Raw genomic sequence first — 18,668 nt, forward strand, 5'->3', positions numbered from 1 at the left:
ATTCTCCTTGGCGAGACTCATTTGCTCAGATTCACTTAAGACATGGAATAGCCTCCAGCTTTTTAGGCGATGCCCAGCTTTCCATACTGCATCCAGGTAGACTTTTCCTGATGTCCTTAGCTATGGCCTGAGACCTCCTACTTTGAAATTCCGTTGTTATTATAGCCAAGATCTGGAACAAACCTTTGGGCCCGTTCTTTCCTTGTCCTATTAGTTATAAAACCTCTTCTGGCATACAGGTTTCTAGAGGGAGAAACCTAGGCCAAGATGTCAAGCCAAGGCCAGTGTTTTCTAGAAGATGCCAGGGTTTTCAGCCTTTGTTTTACTGAGAGTCTCCCCATCTGTAACATGAAGGGCCAGGCCTGCTTGTTTGGGGTTTTCATCCCTCCCGGTACCCCACAACTGTTTAGACCCAAAGAAAATCACACATAGGTCTCGATAAATTATAAGCTGATTGGCCCATTAGCTCTATCCTCTCACTGGCTAACTCTCACATCTTGATTAACCCATTTTTCTGATCTTTGTTAGCCATGTGGCCCAGTACCTTTTTCAGTGAGGCAGATCACATCCTGCTGCTTCGGTGGTCTGGGCAGGAGTGGAAGGAATCAGCTTCCTCCTTCCCAGAATTCTCCTGTTCTCATTACATCATTTCTACTTCCTGTCTGGTTTTCCCGCCTATATTTCCTGCCTGGCCAATCAGCATTTATTTACAACATGATTGACAGAATATAGACAATTCTCCCGCACCACCCATTGGCTTTGTTTTAGGAATGTCCTGTGTATTGCAGAGTATTTAACCGTAACCCTTCCCTCTAAGTGACAAGCATGTTTAGATGTTGTCAAATGCTCTTTGGGGTCAACCAGTGATACTCCAAACAGGGAAAGCTGCTCCGGTGAATGCAGAGAGAACACCTGTGGGACTAGCAATGTTGACTTATGACCAGTACTGCTGACGCAGCACAGTAGGAGCGTGAAGGGGAGTTGCCCTTCTAGCCTAAAATCAAAAGGCCAGGGCCTTTGGGTTTATTGGTTATGTTTTTACGTCTTAAATCTCTGAGCTTACAAGCTTTAAAAATGCTGCCATTGCTTTCCGTTGCTCGGAAGGGGGAGACAAAATGCAGGCTACACCAGACAGCCTGTGTAACCTCGCTTCTGTCTTTACTGCATAGGATCAGACTTATATTGTGAATTATTCAACATATTATTCAACATATATGTATTCCTTTCATTCTGTGTTCTAAGGAGGCAAGATTACATACCTCCATAAGTGCAAGCATACATATGTGTATGAAGTTGATTACAGCCCTCAGATACTCAAGGGTGCATGTTGATCGTAGATACTAAGTGAACGACAGGCTGTTCCCAGCAGTGGTGGCACCGCTTGGACTCTCACTAAAATCCTACAGAGTTTCTTCCTGCCTGGTCTTGTGTTGGTCTTAGAAGAGGTTGAGATCTTTTTTTTTCCCCAAGGAAAGAGGAAACACATGTTTTACAGGCCTTCTCTGCATGAGTTAGTAACCATGCAAGTTTATTGTTATGTAGGTAGGAAAGCAGTCACAAGGGCAGAAAGCCATCCATGTCCCACTTATCAGAACAATGGGTAAGGTTGGTCTGAAGAGGCACTGGGGTTCTACTCACATGGGGAGTCCTCTTAGAATCAGGCCCCAGGACAGTCTAAAGAGCATGCATAGTCGCCTCTTAATAACTCACCCAACACATACTGCTCTCCTTCCCAACAGAAAGGACTGAATTTGGTTTGGATGATTTACTTAAAGTAAAATATTTGAAGTGAGCTAAACAAACTCCATAAAACTTTTGGCAAAAGCATTTTCTTGCCAAGGTATGAGGCTGTAGCTGGAAGGCAGTCCCTCTGCTTGGCTGCTTGTCATGTGACCACGAGTTAGTGCCAGGAAGCATCAGAACCCAGGAGGGCCACTCTGTTATTCCTTGTAGCATTTGGTTTATGTGAAATGCTCTTTTATAGTGTGCTGGCAAGTAGTGCATGGAATCTTGACCTCAGCAACCCACAGAGACCAGAATCAGATCAATTCTATGCTGGCAGCAGATCTCTTTCCAAACTTGGAAATAATACTTCAGTGTCAAAGTTTTCACTGATAAGCGAGGTGTGTGGGGCCGATGGAGGAAGGGGGGCTTAGAGATTGGTTATGAGAGAAGTTAATCTCTTAATCAGGTCAGAGGCATCCACAGGCGTTAGGATATGGTCACCCACCCCACCCCAGGTCTCACACATTACTTAAACCCTTCGCTTACCTCATACTTAGCCCGCGGCACCCCCAACTCAAAATGCAAGCATGTGATTTGTAACACTGAAGCTGGCAGGGTCTACTGAGCACATATGTATGTGTGGTTGAAATAGCCTCAGCCTCATAGCCCTTAAGTCACAGGAAATACTGAATTTCGGCAGCTTGGGGTGCCAGGAGGTGCATGGTTGCTAGGTGATTCTTTAACCCGACCCCAAAGGGTTAGTTTCTAGCTGTGAAGGTCATTGGACCCACTAGCTCGTAGTAGGCCCTGTACCCAGCACAGCTTCTTGCAGAATCTGCTTAGCTAGTTTGTTGGCAAATCTTTCTACCTTAAGCCCATTGGATGCCTGATGGCTGTTTATATGCCCCAGTAAACAGAGTGATGTAAGAGGGCAAACAGGACAACAATTTCATTGCGTGGGAGGTGGTGGTGGGACAGGATTCATGATAAAGAGAGATCTTGGTGCTTTGCATGTATAAAATGTCCACTGAGAGAGCCTCTGCACATCAGTAACTCCATGTTTGAACAAGGGTTCTTGCTTCTGGGACCTTGGTTCTCTTAGCCCTTGCAGTTTATCCTTACCCCAGGAAGGAAACTGGCCATCAGAATAAGGAGGCTTGCAGAAGAAGAATCTGCGGTGTTGATTTTAGCCCCGTCAGGGAGGTGTTAAGCTTAGTAGCCACTGAATTTTCTGCTGGTGCTTATGGAGCTGGCTTTGACACTTTCTGAAGCTTGGCTGGCAGGCCGGTGGAAAGTGAAGCCCCACCTGCCAACAGTGGTCCCGGGAGAGCCCACACAGGAAAAGCGGTGGGGAAATGAGTTCTTCATTTTGCTATGCTGTTCTGTTCTGGGAGATGCTGCCACTTTAAAGTGTCTTGCTCTAAATTAGCAGAGTTGAGGGATAATATTGAAGTCATTCTCCATCTCTTGTCAGTTTCTAGGGTGGACTAGGCAGTAATTCTTCTCGCGTACAAACACCCTGTGGAAACAGACAAGGGTGGCATACTGACACTAGGTATGAGGGTTAGTACTTGACAAGTTCTCGGTAATTTAGCGTTGAGGAGTAAACTGTGACCACAGTCGTCATCAGTGTCAACATCCCTAGCCAACAGAACCAGCGATGGCAGTGGCAGTAGCCAACATTTGTTTACCATCATCTGCTATATATCAAAACACTGTCATGGTTGTCCCATTTGATTTCATATTCATCTCATAGATATTTTTTAGCCAAGTAATGTTATTAGTTGCAGTTTTACAGCCAGGGAACTGAGGCTTAGAGATGTGGAGGTCAAAGATGGAGCCTGAGTCTCCCCTGTGTTGTCTGGCTCCAGAGGCTGGGCTGGAGTCAGTTGTGTTGAGTTCCCTGTCATTTAGAGTTTGGTACATAGTTAGAGCTAAGATGCGGCAAGGAGGTTTGGGGGATTTTATAGTTCCTAGGAGTTATGGATTAGAAAAGAAATCGGAAGAAAGTTCTTCAGTTTAATAGCTTTTCTCTCTCCTACCCTAGCCTGGGAGAAAAGGATCAGCCAGCCCCAGGCTTTCTTCTATTGCATGGTTGCTCCACCTATCTGCCCAAGGCAGAGCGGTAGTTGTGGTCCCAGCTTACTTTTCCATGCCCACTTGTATTTCCAGTCCCTTTCCTCCACCTCTACCATGGCAGTTAGAGGGAGTGTTTATAAACATGGACATATGTGTGTGCATATGCATAAATATTCTATAGCGTATTAAACTCGAAAAAACTCTGTATAATTAATAGTAGGTGTGGGTAAAGAACAATGTCACTTTCAAAGTTGCCTTTTCATTCATTACTAATCCAGTGCCATAAAATTTTATGCGTCTGGGGACCTTCTCTCTGGGGTCTTCCCTTCCAGTCCTCAGTTAAGAAGGAAACTGAGGCTCCCAAGCGTACCAAGTTAGAGAGCTGGGATGAGACCCATATCCTTTTCAAGCACCCTAACACAGTATCCATTCTATAAGCCTCCTTGGGGTTTGCTTTGGAAATATGGTTTATTCTTGCTCTTTGTTTTTTTTAAATTATTTTTAAGTGATACAGTACTATTAAGTCATTCCATTAAAGACTGCATTCTTGTCTACATATAAATTAATATATTATTTCCTTTGAAGATACATATAAACTTTTGCAGGCACATGTAGTAGTGAGCATTGGGCCACTTTGTTCCATCCTGCCTGGCTAGCTTACACCCAAAAAAATTACACAGAAACTGTATTCATTTAAACACTGCCTGGCCCATTATTTCTAGCCTCTTATTGGCTAACTCTCACATCTTGATTAACCCATTTCTATTAATATGTATCGCCACTTGACTGTGGCTTCCTGGCATGAGTCTAACCAGCGTCCGTCTCAGGCAGGAGAATCATGGCGTCTGCCACACTTCCCTTCTTCCCAGCATTCTGTTCTGTCTACTCTGCCCACCTAAGGGCTGCCCTATCAAAAGGCCAAGGCAGCTTCTTTATTCAACCAATGAAAGCAACACAAATACAGAACAATCTCCTACACCAGGCACACTGCTATCCTGAATCTCTAAAGAAATGTAAGCATCCAGTTGTGGCTGAGTATATTGGAGACCTAGACTTAGTGAGAACCCCCTGGAAATATGACCAAAGAACAGGACAGTTGAGTAAGTCAGACCCCAGACTACAGCCGGGAAACATGCTCCGTGGAAAGCTCTGTATGTGAGCGGGGCAGGTATCCTGCTCTCTGAAGTCTCAGCTCTGACAAGTAGAATAAGGCCAGCAAAACACAGACTTCTGCTGGTGCTACCGCTCACGCTGCCCTGGAGCAGGGCTTCTAGCACATGCAGGTCACACGCTCTGCTACGTAGTTTCTAAGATGATTCTGCCAAGAAGAAGCTACTATCTACTCCATCTTACAAGTAAAGGGTCTGAAGGTCAGAAAAGTTAAACTGAGAGAGTGTGGCTAATACCGTAATCTGGGAGACTCTGTAACCCAAACTTTTAGCATGTCTCTGTATTCTCTCTTAACTCTATGTTGACTCATTTTGGAAGGTTGCCTCCAAATAGAGATTTCCCAATTTCCTTCTGTTACATAGGTCATAGAGTTCTGTTTGCAATCAGTTGTGTCCACTCACTTATAGAAACATTGTTTGTGAAGTTACTCCAACTTCTGTGATCTCTTGAGATATAATATTTCGGCACTCACCTTTACAGAGATAAGAAGAAATGGCTTGTTGTACACAGTGTTTTTCATTGATTTGCATTCATCTTGTTCATGCTCTCCACCCCAGTCATCGTTCCTTCCTCTGCAGGGCCAGGGCGTCTGTCTTTAGTACATACATCTGTCCTCTGAACTTCCTGTCTCTTCTTGTATGCAACCACAGGTGTGCCTTTCTAATACTGGCTTCAACGTTGTTCAAACTTTCAATTATTTAAGCAATATTTTTATTAATTCTCTGAGAATTACATACAGTGCGTCTTGAATATATTCACTCCTCAACTCCTTATAGCAATCCTTTCCACTCTGATCCTTTCCTATCCAACTTTGAGTGTAATCTTTCTCCTCCTACTACTTCTTTGCCTTCTCCTCCTCCTCTTCCTCCTCCTCCTCCTCCTTTCTTCTCCTCATCCTCTTCCTCCTCCTTCTTATTTTGCTTTTTTTCCCATTCAAACCAGTTTGTGTTGCCCAACTAGTCTTGGGAGTAGGGCCTTCCCTAGAGTGTACTGAACATACCAGGGATCAGATTATTAAAAACAAAACAAAACAAAACCAAAAAACCCTGACCCTTCTTCTCCAAACAGCCAATAGCTCCTAACCTAGTGATGGCATTTCATGCCTACTTTCCCATACTCTCTGATGCAATTTTATCTGGCCTGAGTCTGTCTGCACAGGTCCTATGCTTGTGCTCACAACTGTGGTGAGATCCTGTTTCCCTGTTGGGTCTGGAAAACATTGTTTCTATCCACCACCCCTGGCTCTTACAATCTTCATCATCCCTCTCCCACAAAGCCCCCAGAGTCTTGTGTGGAAAAGTGTGATATGTTTGTCCCATTTAGGACTAACTACTTCATCGTATTTTTATTTTCTGCACATTGACCAGCTGTGGATCTCAGATTAACCCCCTCTACTGACAAGGAAAACTTCTCTCGTGAGGGTTGAGAGATTGTCTGATCTATGGGTATAGAATGGCATCAAGAATCATTTTAGCACTATGTCCTCTGAGCGGAATAAAAGTCTTGGGTTCTTTCCTAGGGCCTTTGACCTATCTAACCACAGATTCTTGGCTCCTTTAACAATGCCAAGTTTGGGATCTATCTCATAAAACAAACATTGTATCTGATCCAGAAAGTGACTGGTTACCCACTTAGTATCTGTACTACTACTGTGCCAGCGGGCATGTGCCATCGGATCAGCTGCTGCTATAGTTTACAGGAGGTGCAGAGAGATGACGCTGATGATTCCTTCGCTCCTTTTGTAGTGTGTGTAATACTTCACAGCACCATGAAGTCTAGTCAATAAGGATAAAGTACCAGCCTCACTTCTCTATGTCCTGTGAGAAAAATAGTGAACCTTAGCTTCTAGCCTTCCAAGGGAGTAATTTGCCTTCTGAGTACTGCAGTTGCTACCTTTGATTCACCCGATTATCTGAATTGGAGTTGGTTGCAGGGGCTAGTGGCCGTTTCCAAGCCCTATTCATTGAATCAATTCTGGCCTCCACGTTCTCCCAGCTGTGCACGTTTGGAGACAGATCGTTGTTTCTCATATTTCTGGCATTTCTCTCCCCTGTTGCTAATCAGTCATCAAGTCTTGCTGATTGCCTCTTTATGCTGTTTTTCTAATAAATAATTTCCTTTTTATTCCCATGACAGCTGTACCCTCATCCTGTTGTTTTCTGCTAACCCCTGCCCCCTTCCCTCCAGTCCTTTACACCACTTCATAACCCACACTCTTCCTTCATGAACACCTAGGCCATCTTCCTTCACTGCTGAGCTCTCCAAGGTTTATGTTATAAAACCTTAGAGCTGAGGAACAGCCCTGAGTAACATCTTCAGGACAGGTCCTCTGAGTGCATATGTTAAGGAATACTGGGTGGGGTAGACTTAAACACACTTCCTTGCTACAGAACTCCTTGGGACCTTAGCGGTGACACTGGGCATTGTAAGCTTTCAGGAGGGTGAGAGAATACAGAACTGCCCCCACATCCCCCACTCATTGGCCTTGAAGAGCTTTTAAAGTTTTACTGTGGCAATCCAACAGGTGGGATTGATGTTTCATAGGAAACACATTAAGAAATGGTGGTTCTTTGGAATACATTTAAACTTCTCAGACTGGCAAGGAATGAATCTCAGGCCAATTTATTTACATAGTGTGAATGTCTCATGTCCCCTGAAGCAAGTCCTTGCTGCAGACAGACCCGTCTCTGCATTTCTTGTGCAAGCTGCTTCCTTCCTGTGTTTGTGCTTCCCTGGCATGCTTCCTGCGGCCTTGAGGGCTTACTCCATTCTGGCCCCTAATCTACATTGTGTATGTCTTTTATGGATGGACTCAACTCATTATATTTTCACCAGCTCTGTTCTTTCCCTGCCTCTTGTGGTCTCTCTCACAATAAGAAAAGCGATGGTCCTGGTATGTGAGCAGCTCTAACCTTGACCTCTTTGCAGCAAATTTGCAATGCGATAGCTTTAGGTAGACAAACCTACATCACATAAGGAGCACGTGTCTGCTCTTTTAGGCACTGAATTGCAAGGTGAGATGGGGTTTCAAATGCAGGATTCTTCCAAGGTTCTTAGTGCTTTAGTTCTGTACAATAAATTAATTAAGTTGGGGAAATGAAATACTCAATTTTATAACTGACTTCTAGATAGATATCATTAATCTGGAATTCAGACAATCCTGGGAGGTCATGGACCAGCCTTAAGAGCCTCTACATCCTAGAAGCCCTTCCTGAAGTGTGTCTTCCCTTTCCCAGAGCCATCAGCAAATCTGCTGGAATGTTGCTGTGTTTCCTGTCAGCAGAGCTCCAAGTGGGGAAGGCACTGGCCTTGGACCACAGAGACTAGATTGTAGTTCTGTTATTGGCTGAGTGACTGTGGGCCACAGGCACTTTCTGCAAACTTGCTACTAAGGAGTTAATAAAATACTGTGTGGTGTACAGAGACATAGTAAGGCTGGAATGAGACACTAAAATACAGAACACAGCACCGCTGAAATGGTGCCTGACACAAGTAGTTTGTACTAGATGCTTTGACAGCTACTTGTTTCCAATGGATCCTGTAGCAAATTCCCACAAAATCATGGCTTAATACCACTAATTATCTTATACATGCTGGAGGTCATAGTCAGATATAGGCCTCACTGTGCTAGGACTATCCCGCCTTGTTTCGACAAAGTTTAGCTGTATGTGTAGTTTATGTATCATACAGGCAAGCAGTCCAGGCAAGAGCAGTTTCTTGCCCAAATGGCTAGCCTTGCCACGTTAAAAGCCAACTCCATAAAGAACTTCTTTGAAGCTTATCATCCTCTTGAAGTAATTGGTGCTACCAGGAGCAGACATGTCTCACTGTTGAGAAAGGTCTGTTTTTAAAACATTTTTAATGCCATATTCTGTATTTTTTTAAGTGTTTGAAGATTACCTATCCATTTGTAATATATCTCCTTATATCTAGGAAACCTAACTAGCATGACTATAAGTTTGACTATTATAGATGACTACTAATTTGTATTTTTAAACTGTATATTACATTTTTAAAAGAGTTATATAAACATAATGCCTTAAACAAGAGTAAAATATAGAGTATAATACACAAGAGTAGAAATATAACAATATTGACATTAAATTTGTCTCAAAAAAACAAAATCCATAGCAATATAAAGTATTTTGAGATTAACAGTTGCATTTTTGGGTTAAATTAGATTCAATAATCTTTTTTCACTGTTTTTATGTCATAACCCCCTTTTTCTTTAGGAAGAGATTGACTACAACAATTAATCATTTATAACCAATCCCCTTTAAATGAAAACAAACATTTACAAACAATTATAAAAGGAGACTGTTTTAGTTTCCTGGTTGCCCAGACCTGAATAATCACACAGAAACTATATTGATTACAACACTGCTTGGCTGATGACTCAGCCATATTTCTAGCTAGTTCTTACATCTCAAATTAACCCATTTCTATTCATCTGTGTTCCACCACAAGGCTGTGACTTACCATGAAGATTCTGGGCATATTTCTTCTTCAGCAGTTACATGGCATCTTTTTGACTCCACCTACTCTCTATATATCTCTGTTTAGATTTTCCTCCTGGCTTTATTCTGCCCTGGCATAAGTCAAAGCAGCTTCCTTATTAACCAATGGTAATAAAACATATTCATAGCATACATTTTACATGGCTTATATAGTTTTATATTATCTTGACTGTCTTTTTGAAGACTTTATTTTTATTTTTTAAAACTTCCTATACTCTTTTTCCTCTCTCTTCCAAGTCTATGCACATTTTTTAAAACCCACTGTGACCCGTTTAGAGGTTTATTTTTGTTTGAATCTGTTTCTATTTTGTTTCTGTAATCTTGTTTTGATCACTGCTTTAAACTGTTAATCAGGAGTAGCTAGGACCAGAGTGATGCTTTGACTGTTGGTTCAGCCCTGCTCAGTTTTTCAACAGGGCAGAATAAAGCCAGGCAGCAAATCTGAAAAGAGATATATATATAGAGAGAGAGTAGGCAAAGTCAAGGAGGCGCTATGTAGTTGCCCTGCCATAGGCCAAAGCAGTTTCTCTATTAACCAGTGGAAATAAAACATACTCACAACCTACAGCGGTATATCCAACATCACACTAATGAGGCTGTGTTCCCTGTAAAGCCTCAGACATCACCGTTCTTGCTTTTCCCAGTTTCTGAGGCTACCTGCATTACTTCATCCTTGGCTCTTCCTTCATTTTTAAAGCATGGTTGGTCCCATTCTTCTCCTGGAAATATGCGTGTCTTACTGCCTTACTGTCCAGCAAAGGGCTTGTATTCCTTTCCCTCGATCACGTAGGATAGATCTCCCCTTTGCAGGTCAGCTCATGAGCAAGCCTGGTCCCACTGACACCTCCCATTCGTTGGCTGTTTGATACCACATGCACAGGTTCTGGTTATCAGGCTGTGCTTTCTCTTCAGGAACCAGGATCAGCTTGTCATACTTGGTCAGTGTAGGATAAGAATTAAGTTCTGTTCTCCTAGTTTTGTGATTCTGAGAATGCTTTTCAGTAGGCTACATGTCTATTCAGCTGAAGGGATTGATTTAGGAAGGTAGAAGGATTGGTCCCCACCTGAGCACTGAGCTCCCAGACTAGTATTTCCAAGGTGGTTTTCTTGCCACCAAATACAATACCCCTTTAATATTTTTCACTTTTCTGTTTTCCCTAATGGTGTATTTATTCTTAATGTGTTCATAAATAATTCAATTAATTAATTAAACAAATTTCTGCTGGCTACCTGCCACATGTCATTATTTGTATTTATTTTAATAAATACAGTATAGACAATTTCTTCTTAGCAAAATATATTGTTTAATTAATTATCCCATTTTCAGCAAATATTTGTTGATTTTTAATGGGCAGTATGTCATGCACTGATGTAATACAAATAATGCATATCTGTGTGTGCATTTAGAGCATTCAATATAGCAGTGAGCTCTCAGGGCACTGAGAAGTATACATGAAATATACATTGTAAGGAGCTCAAGGCCAGACTTAGGAGTTAGGAATTCACATTATAACCATTGGGTGGAGTAAAAAGTGGCTTAACATTGTCAGGAGACAGAAAAGTCGATAAAGTGTTTGCCCTACAATCTTGAGTTTGGATCTGCAAAGCATGTATCAAGAGCTGTCCCTGTGTCCAAACCTTGGGGAAGCAGAAACAGGAAGATCCCAGCGGCTTACTGACCAGAGAGCCAGTCTGCAACAGGGCTCAATGAAAGACTCTGTATGGTAAAGATCAGTTTTGCTCTTTGAATTGAGAAGAAAGAAAAATGGCACTGGCTAAGGTGTTGAAGATATTACTGGGGAAGATGGTACTGAAGGCAGAGAGCTGAAGGGGTAGGGTGATGTGTGTGCACACATGTGTGTACATGTGTCTTTGTATTTGTATATGTGCTTGTGTGGTTATGTGAGTGTGCACTTGTGTTTGTATATGTGCTTGTGTGCAAGTGTTTGTGTGTGCATGTATATATAGGCATGCATGCACATGTGTGTGAGCTGTGAGGTCTTGGGTGGGAGAAGCTGAGCCCCGGGTAATAGGTGAGAAGTAGGAGGATAGGATATGCGAGGTAGGTCCTGGAATAGCAGCTGTGGCCTGGTGGCTACAGTCAGTTTAGGTTTGATTTGTGAAGTTAGGGAATGAATTCATGAGTCCATGTAGTTACGGAAATAGGGGGAAACAAATTTCCATATGACACAAAATTCCTATGTAACTTTTTTTTTTTAAAACTCAGGCTTTTTTCTTTTTTAATAAAGACCCGTTGCTGTCTCTGATGGGAATGGAGCCACCACCCCTTTCCCTGTGCCACCCCTTACAGAAAAGTTAGTGGAAGTGCAAATCCTTCCAAGCACCTGGTGGACCATCTGTTGGCTCTCATGTGCCTTGTGGGCTAACAGCTGTCACTGACACCTTGTGCAAGGCCACAGCTCTTGCATGCAGAAGACACTGGGGGCTTTTTTTTTTTTTTTAACCAGACTCTACCATGGTCAGAAGTCAGTTCAGCAAAGAGCAGCTGGCTCGTGTCTCAGGCAGTATTTCTAATCCCAGCCTTTCCTGCATCTTACCCAAGACTTGGCATCTCAGCATCTCTGACCCTACTAAAGTCCCAGCAGCTCAGCAGGACTCCGTGGCCCAGAGTCCTGCAGGCCCTGTTTCCCTGAAGTTTGTGCCCAGAAATGTTTAAAGCCATGTTTATGTGTGGTTAGGATGCCCCTCCGGAAACGTGCCGATCCCCACGCGAGGTGCTGGAGAGACCTCCCTCTCTGCAGCAGCAATGAACTGAGGCGAAAATTCCCTTCTGGGTTTTCAAAGGAAAACATGCTTGAACGGCTGCGGAAATCTTGTGACATGTTAAGTGAAATACGGGAAATAAAATTTCATGTACGGGGTTGTCTTAACTCTGTGAAAATAAACACACACACACACACAGAGATCTGTAGACACTGCTTACTGCTTGGTGACAGAACACGAACGGGGCTTTTGTTTCTTTCTTGCACTTTTTCTGCTTTGTTTTGTTGTTTGGGGGAAAAGCTAGACTAGTGTCTACCCAGATTCTCTTGTTTTTTGCTGCTGTGCCTGGGATTCTATAGTTCTCACTTAATAGTCTTTGACAGATGTTTTGAGAACACTGCTCCCAGAGAAAAGGCATTTCATTACCCTATGTATAACCAGGGTAAAATAAAGCAATCTGAGGCAGTTAAGAGGAAAACATCAGGACCGTGTGTTCAGAGGCAGCAATCTTTACACGCATGCTTCATTAATGCGCTATGTTTTAATGAAGGGATTTTGGGTTTTAAAGTCGACATTCCTTTCTGAAAGTACATAAGAAATGAAAGCATAAATAGTACTAATATCATAAGAAAAAGAAAAGAAGTGCCACATGTAATTCTTTCGCTTAAGCAGAATTTTTTTAATCATTTTAAAATTTAAATATTTGAGTTTTAAAGTTTTGATCTTTTTCTCTGGACATTTGCATTTATTTACATATACTTAAAAATCCAAGAAAACAACAACAGCAACACAAGCCCAGATAAAGATTTGACTTTAAGACTGTGAAACAATGTGCCACAGAGAAAAACTGGAATGTCCTTCTCCATCTCTGGCTTTATGCACATTCAAACAAGTTGTTTCCACGGTTCCCTGTCTGTCCCCGTAACCACGAGCCAAGCTTTCCCGTATAGTGTGACCAGACATCTGGACATCTTGGATTGCAGCACCTTTGTCTGGCTCTCCTGAAAATAGCCATGAGGGTGCACTGCTCACTTTTGTTCCATTGTCTGGGTGCTTCTGTCCTGGGAACCCAGTTTTCTGTAACACTGGCCGTCTTACCTTAGGCATTCGACAGCACGTGTCTTACCCCACTCCTCTGGGAACTGGCATGAAGACTTTTGGGTGCCAGGAAAAGGGGCCAAAATTTCACAATGATTTCAGCTCATGATTCGAATGTTCCCACGTGTAGCACATAATTCTCAAGCCTCCTCATAGTCTTGAAATTTTGTTGGCTGCTTCTATATTGCAGTCACACAGGAAATCATACCAACTTCCAAACTCTTCTCTCCTGCAAATTAAAGAGTCTTAAAAAATATCTCTCCTGACAGGCCTGTTCACACACAGTTTCCATTTTCTGGGTCTCTTCTGCATATCCCTCATGGCTTCTTGTTTAGCCAAGAGTAAACTCAGGGTTTCTGAGGCCAGACCAGAGTAGTCCAGTTTCTATTGCTTCTTTTGGGATTGGCTTTGTCCCACAATTGGCTTTATCTACCCTTCATTGTAAAAGGCAAAACAACAAAAACAAAACAAGACTAGAAAAGCAGATGTAAGATAAGGTTCATATGTGGTTCCATCAAGAAGTAAAGGTTGCTTTGTGTGTGTGTGTGTGTGTGTGTGTGTGTGTGTGTGTGTAAGATAGTTAAGATTATCCCAGAATAGCCGGGTGGTGGTGGCGCACGCCTTTAATCCCAGCACTTGGGAGGCAGAGGCAGGTGGATCTCTGTGAGTTCGAGGCCAGCCTGGTCTAGAAGAGCTAGTTCCAGGACAGGAACCAAAAAAGCTACGGAGAAACTTTGTCTCGAAAATCAAAAAAAAAAAAAAAAAAAAAAAAAAAAGATTATCCCAGAATCAAAGAATCTTGTTGCTGGTTTTTTTTTTTCACTTACACGACAAAAACAATTCCTTAGTTTTAAGGATCATTCATAAATGTTTTCAATGACTAGATGACAGCCCTTATTATTGGGTCTACTGTGAAGTGCTTAGCTGTTTGTCTAATGTTCAGAGACAATCTGGGTCTACTGTGAAATGCTTAGCTGTTTGTCTAGTGTTCAGAGACAATCTTTCATTTTCTCAGGATGCCTCCATTATTAGGAGGCAAGCAGAAGAGTACTACCACAGGGTGTGAACTTTTGGCAAGTGTTGGTTATTAATGTTTTGATTAATGATCATTTCATTGCAAGAATGATCAGGACATTAAGAGAAACCACAGTTGCTACTGGAGCAGTGAAATGGTCACAAGAGAATGTAGTGCCAGGCATGGAAAGCCCCAGGCCTGTTTAAAGCTTTGAGGACATCCTTAGGAGCAGAACGCCAGCCCCCTTGGTAGTGTGTTAGTGTTTTAGGAGCAGAACACCAGCCTCTTTGGTAGTGTGTGAGTGTTTTGGCTTTTCTAACCCGAGGCCATCTCTCAGCCTTGAAGGTTCAAGAACTTCAGCAGGTTCTGTGCTAACTGAACAGGTAGGTGGGACCAAGAACCTTAAAGACTAAGCAACAAATTTGAATTTGGTACACAATATGAGAGGGGAGTACTAACTCTGAACCCTTTATCTCCTGGGCTGCACACCGCCTTCACCCTGTCAACAAACAATGCTTTCATACCAGCAGTGGATTCCATTAGTTAGAGAGTGAGGGCCAATGTGAGAAGGCAGACTTGGAGCCCATCCCATGCAGCAAGGACCGAGATAAGCACTATGGAGAAGTCAAGCGAGGGGAGACTGGGGGACCTAGGATAGTGAGGGGTACACCCAACGTGTAACAATGATAAAACTGGGGTCACAATTAAAATGGACAAACCCACCCAATTCTTCCATGGCCATGATGGTGCCTTATAGACATTCCTTTTTATTGAAGAGTTTCTATATTTCAGAAACTCTCAATTTTGTCTCTGACAGATACAGACAAAAAGACAGATACAGCGTTTCATCTTGTAAATTACAAACGTGTGTAATTTGTATGACTTCTCCTGAGACTAGCGATGAAGTGTATCCTGAACCAGCACTGTTCTCCATACACTGTGGGAGCATAGACTGCCATTGCTGTCACCAGCTCAGCTCAGCTGGGCTCGGTTCTGACCTCATACAGCCCGGGCCGTCTCTTTCAGAAGGTTCAGTAGCTTCAGTTGGTCCTTTCTAGCCATGTCAGTCCTACACCTCTGACCCGGTAGTTTGTCCTGGTTGTTCTTGACTTGATGATTGTTCTGGTGTTAGCTGGAAATTGCTCGGCTTTCGCTTGCTGTGTTTTTCTTTTCGTCTGAGATGAGGTCTCACTGTGCAGCCACGCTGGCCTCTAGGTTGACATCTTCTTACCTCAGCCTCCTGGGCACTGCAAGCCTATGCCCAGCTGCCTTTCATTCTTTGGGCCCATTTCTCTAAATCAATTTCCTGGTGTTTGAGCATTGGTAAAAAGAGATAACAAATCCTTCCCCTGAAAAGAAACCATTGCCAATTTTTATTCTTAAAAATATTTAATTTTCTATAAGACTGCTGAGATGCCTCAGAGTACTAAACTTTATGTTGCTTTCATAATTATGGGCTAATTGTGTTTCAGAGTGTGGAGTCTATTGGGCTAAATGTCCTAATGTATTTTCTAGTTTATTTTATTATTTAACATTAGATTTTGGCATGTGGATCAAAATATAAGAAACATAATTTTGGAGCTAGAGAAATGGCTCAGTGGTTAGGAGCATATATTATGGGTTTGGAGAGATTGCTCAGAGGTTCACAGCAATGGCTGCTCTTCCAGAGGACCCATGTTCAATACCCAGTACCCACATGGCAGCTCACAACTGTCTGTAACTCCAGTTCCAAGGCTCTGACACCCTCACACAGATATACATGCAGGCAAAGCATCAATACTATAAAATAAATATAATTAAAAAATGAGCATGTGCTGTTCTTTTAGAGGATCCATTTTAAAGGATCCGAATCAGTTCCTATAACCTATACTGGGCAACCTACAAGCTCCATCACTCCAACTCCAGGGGATCCAACAGTCTTCCCTTGCCTTTTCAGCAACACTGCGCTGCACACACACACAGACACACACACACTGAGAGAGAGAGAGAGAGAGAGAGAGAGAGAGAGAGAGAGAGAGAGAGAATCTCAAGAAATACAATAACTGATATTTCTTGTTTTCATGTGGTATAGTTTTGCTGCTGTTTATGTAAAGTTTGATTTCTTGTTTATATGTGTTATGTAAGGCCTTAGTGCAATTCCTTTACTCACGGAAGAACCCCAGGCTGCAGCAGAGAGACGTTCTAAGAATTCTATTGCATTAGGAATCTTGTTTAAATGTGAACACACTATAGGAAGTGCAGGAAAAAAAAAAAAAAAGCAAAACTTTGTATAACTCCCAGCCCATTTCAAACCCTGATTACTTTAATGAATCCCTCCCAAGCCTCGTGCTGGTAGGCGCTCTTGCAGCTTAACTTTAGGGATTTCTGATTTCTCTGCACCTCTGCCTTGGTTGTGACCCTACTTTGGTCTCTCTCATTCGCAGAGCCCGGCGTTTGCACAGTATTCGGAGATCCACACTACAACACGTTTGACGGACGGACATTTAACTTTCAGGGGACTTGTCAGTATGTTTTGACAAAAGACTGCTCCTCCCCTGCCTCACCCTTTCAGGTACTGGTGAAGAACGATGCGCGCCGGACCCGTTCCTTCTCCTGGACCAAGTCTGTGGAGCTGGTGCTCGGCGACAGCACCGTCAGCCTGCAGCAGCACCTCACTGTGCGCTGGAACGGCTCCCGCATTGCACTACCCTGCCACACGCCCCACTTCCACATCGACCTGGACGGCTACCTCTTGAAAGTGACCACCAGAGCAGGTGGGGCTTCTTCTGGGGCCTCCCTCTGACCTGTATTCTGCTCATTGTGCCAACAGCAGCTTCTGTACTGTGTCTCCTTCCTGCGCGGGGGAACCAGCCTTGTCTCCTGCCCATCTGCGGGAGAGGCACACCCCGAAGAGGCTATGAAATTACCATGGGCATTTGTACCATGCAGAGCCTTGCACCTGGACACCAGCCACATCAGTCTTGGCACTTTTTGGACACCCAGAACCTTTCCACTTTCGTTCTAAAAATATCAGTGGTACCCTCCAAGTAACCTCCCTGCAGCTTTGTTGCTATTTTAGGGCACTGATCTCCAGCTTGGAACTGTCAAGTGTCTCTTAGATCAGCCAGCCATGTGTATTTTCACATCTGCGAGAAGGAGGGTTTCCTTGGTAGTAACTGTCCAAACGGGGTGGGAGGGTTCTCAGAAGTAAACAGCTTTAGTCCTTGTTGCTATTCAAAAGAGAGCAGGGGCAGCCCCACCTGCGGGCTCTCCAGCTCTGTGGGGGTCTGACAAAAGAGAATCACGAGGTCAAGAGAAAAGGTAAAAGGAGAGACAGAGACACAGTTCTATGGTGGAGTGCTTGCCTAGCTTCTGTGAGGCCCCGGCTGTTGTAATAGGAGCGGCAGGGCTGCGTCCCCGGCACCCGGCTGCCCGCACGGCTTTACCCGAAATAATTACACGGAAACTGTATTCTTTTAATCACTGCCTGGCCCATTAGTTCCAACCTCTTATTGGCTAGCTCTTACATATTGATCTAACCCATTTCTAATATTCTGTGTAGCACCCACCATAAGCTGGCTTACCAGGAAAGATCTTAACCTGTGTCTGTCTGGAGTGGGAGAATCATGGCGACTCCTGACTCGGCTTCTTTCTCCCAGCGTTCTGTTCTGTTTACCCCGCCTATCTAAATTCTACCCTATCAGAGGCCAAGCAGTTTCTTTATTAATTAACCAATGAAAGCAACAGATTAATACAAGACCCACCTTCATCACCCGGCTTTAGTTCCTGGCACCTTAACAACAAACCTGAACAGCAGAAGGCCCCTATCAGTGTTCACCACAGGAGGGCTTGTTCTCAGGCGCCCCCGATTTCCTTTGGCCGTCTTGTGTTGAGAAGAATGCAGCAACCTTGTGTGGGCATGCAGCTGAGAGTATAGTGACGGGGGCCACGTGTACTCAGCAGGCCCGTGTGCTCTAACATGGAGTGGATGTTCTGCCCGATAGCTAGGAGCATTGCTTCTGCTGCACGACACTTTGAGGCTGGCTTTGGAAGAGTATCTCCTGTGGGACCTTGGAAGCATAGAGATGATGACTGAGGCCCTTTCTTGGCAGTAGCCTTAGGCCCAGTGTGCTGAGAATTTCCACCTCATGATCAAGCTGTTCTCAGTTGCCAATGGTCTACTCGGCCACCTCAGGAAATTGTTTTGGAAGCAGGACCTAGTGTTTTCCATATCATCCTCCGAGAATTAGCTTGCACTACCATCTCATCTGTGTGGTTCTTGGCATACCACCTTTGGTTAGTGCATGACAGTAGTGTGATATTGCTTGTGAGGTCTCCTGGTAGACTCCAGTTCTTTAAAC

The 18,668-nt window shown here is 43.5% G+C and overlaps 1 protein-coding gene across 2 annotated transcripts in view; it reads left to right on the forward strand.

Annotated features, from left to right (window-relative positions):
- Bmper (BMP binding endothelial regulator) overlaps nt 1-18,668 on the forward strand; it is a 254,315-nt gene that overhangs the window by 150,220 nt on the left and 85,427 nt on the right. Inside the window, exon 12 of one of the 2 annotated variants that reach the window (XM_057767219.1) lies at nt 16,752-17,081. The exons of the other annotated variant lie outside the window; for it this stretch is intronic. Within the exon in view, the coding sequence (XP_057623202.1) occupies nt 16,752-17,081 (330 nt within the window). The remainder of the gene's footprint in view (nt 1-16,751; nt 17,082-18,668) is intronic. 2 annotated transcript variants of the gene reach the window in all.

Source organism: Chionomys nivalis, chromosome 4, assembly GCF_950005125.1.
Source record: "Chionomys nivalis chromosome 4, mChiNiv1.1, whole genome shotgun sequence".
Taxonomy (NCBI): Eukaryota; Metazoa; Chordata; class Mammalia; order Rodentia; family Cricetidae; genus Chionomys; species Chionomys nivalis.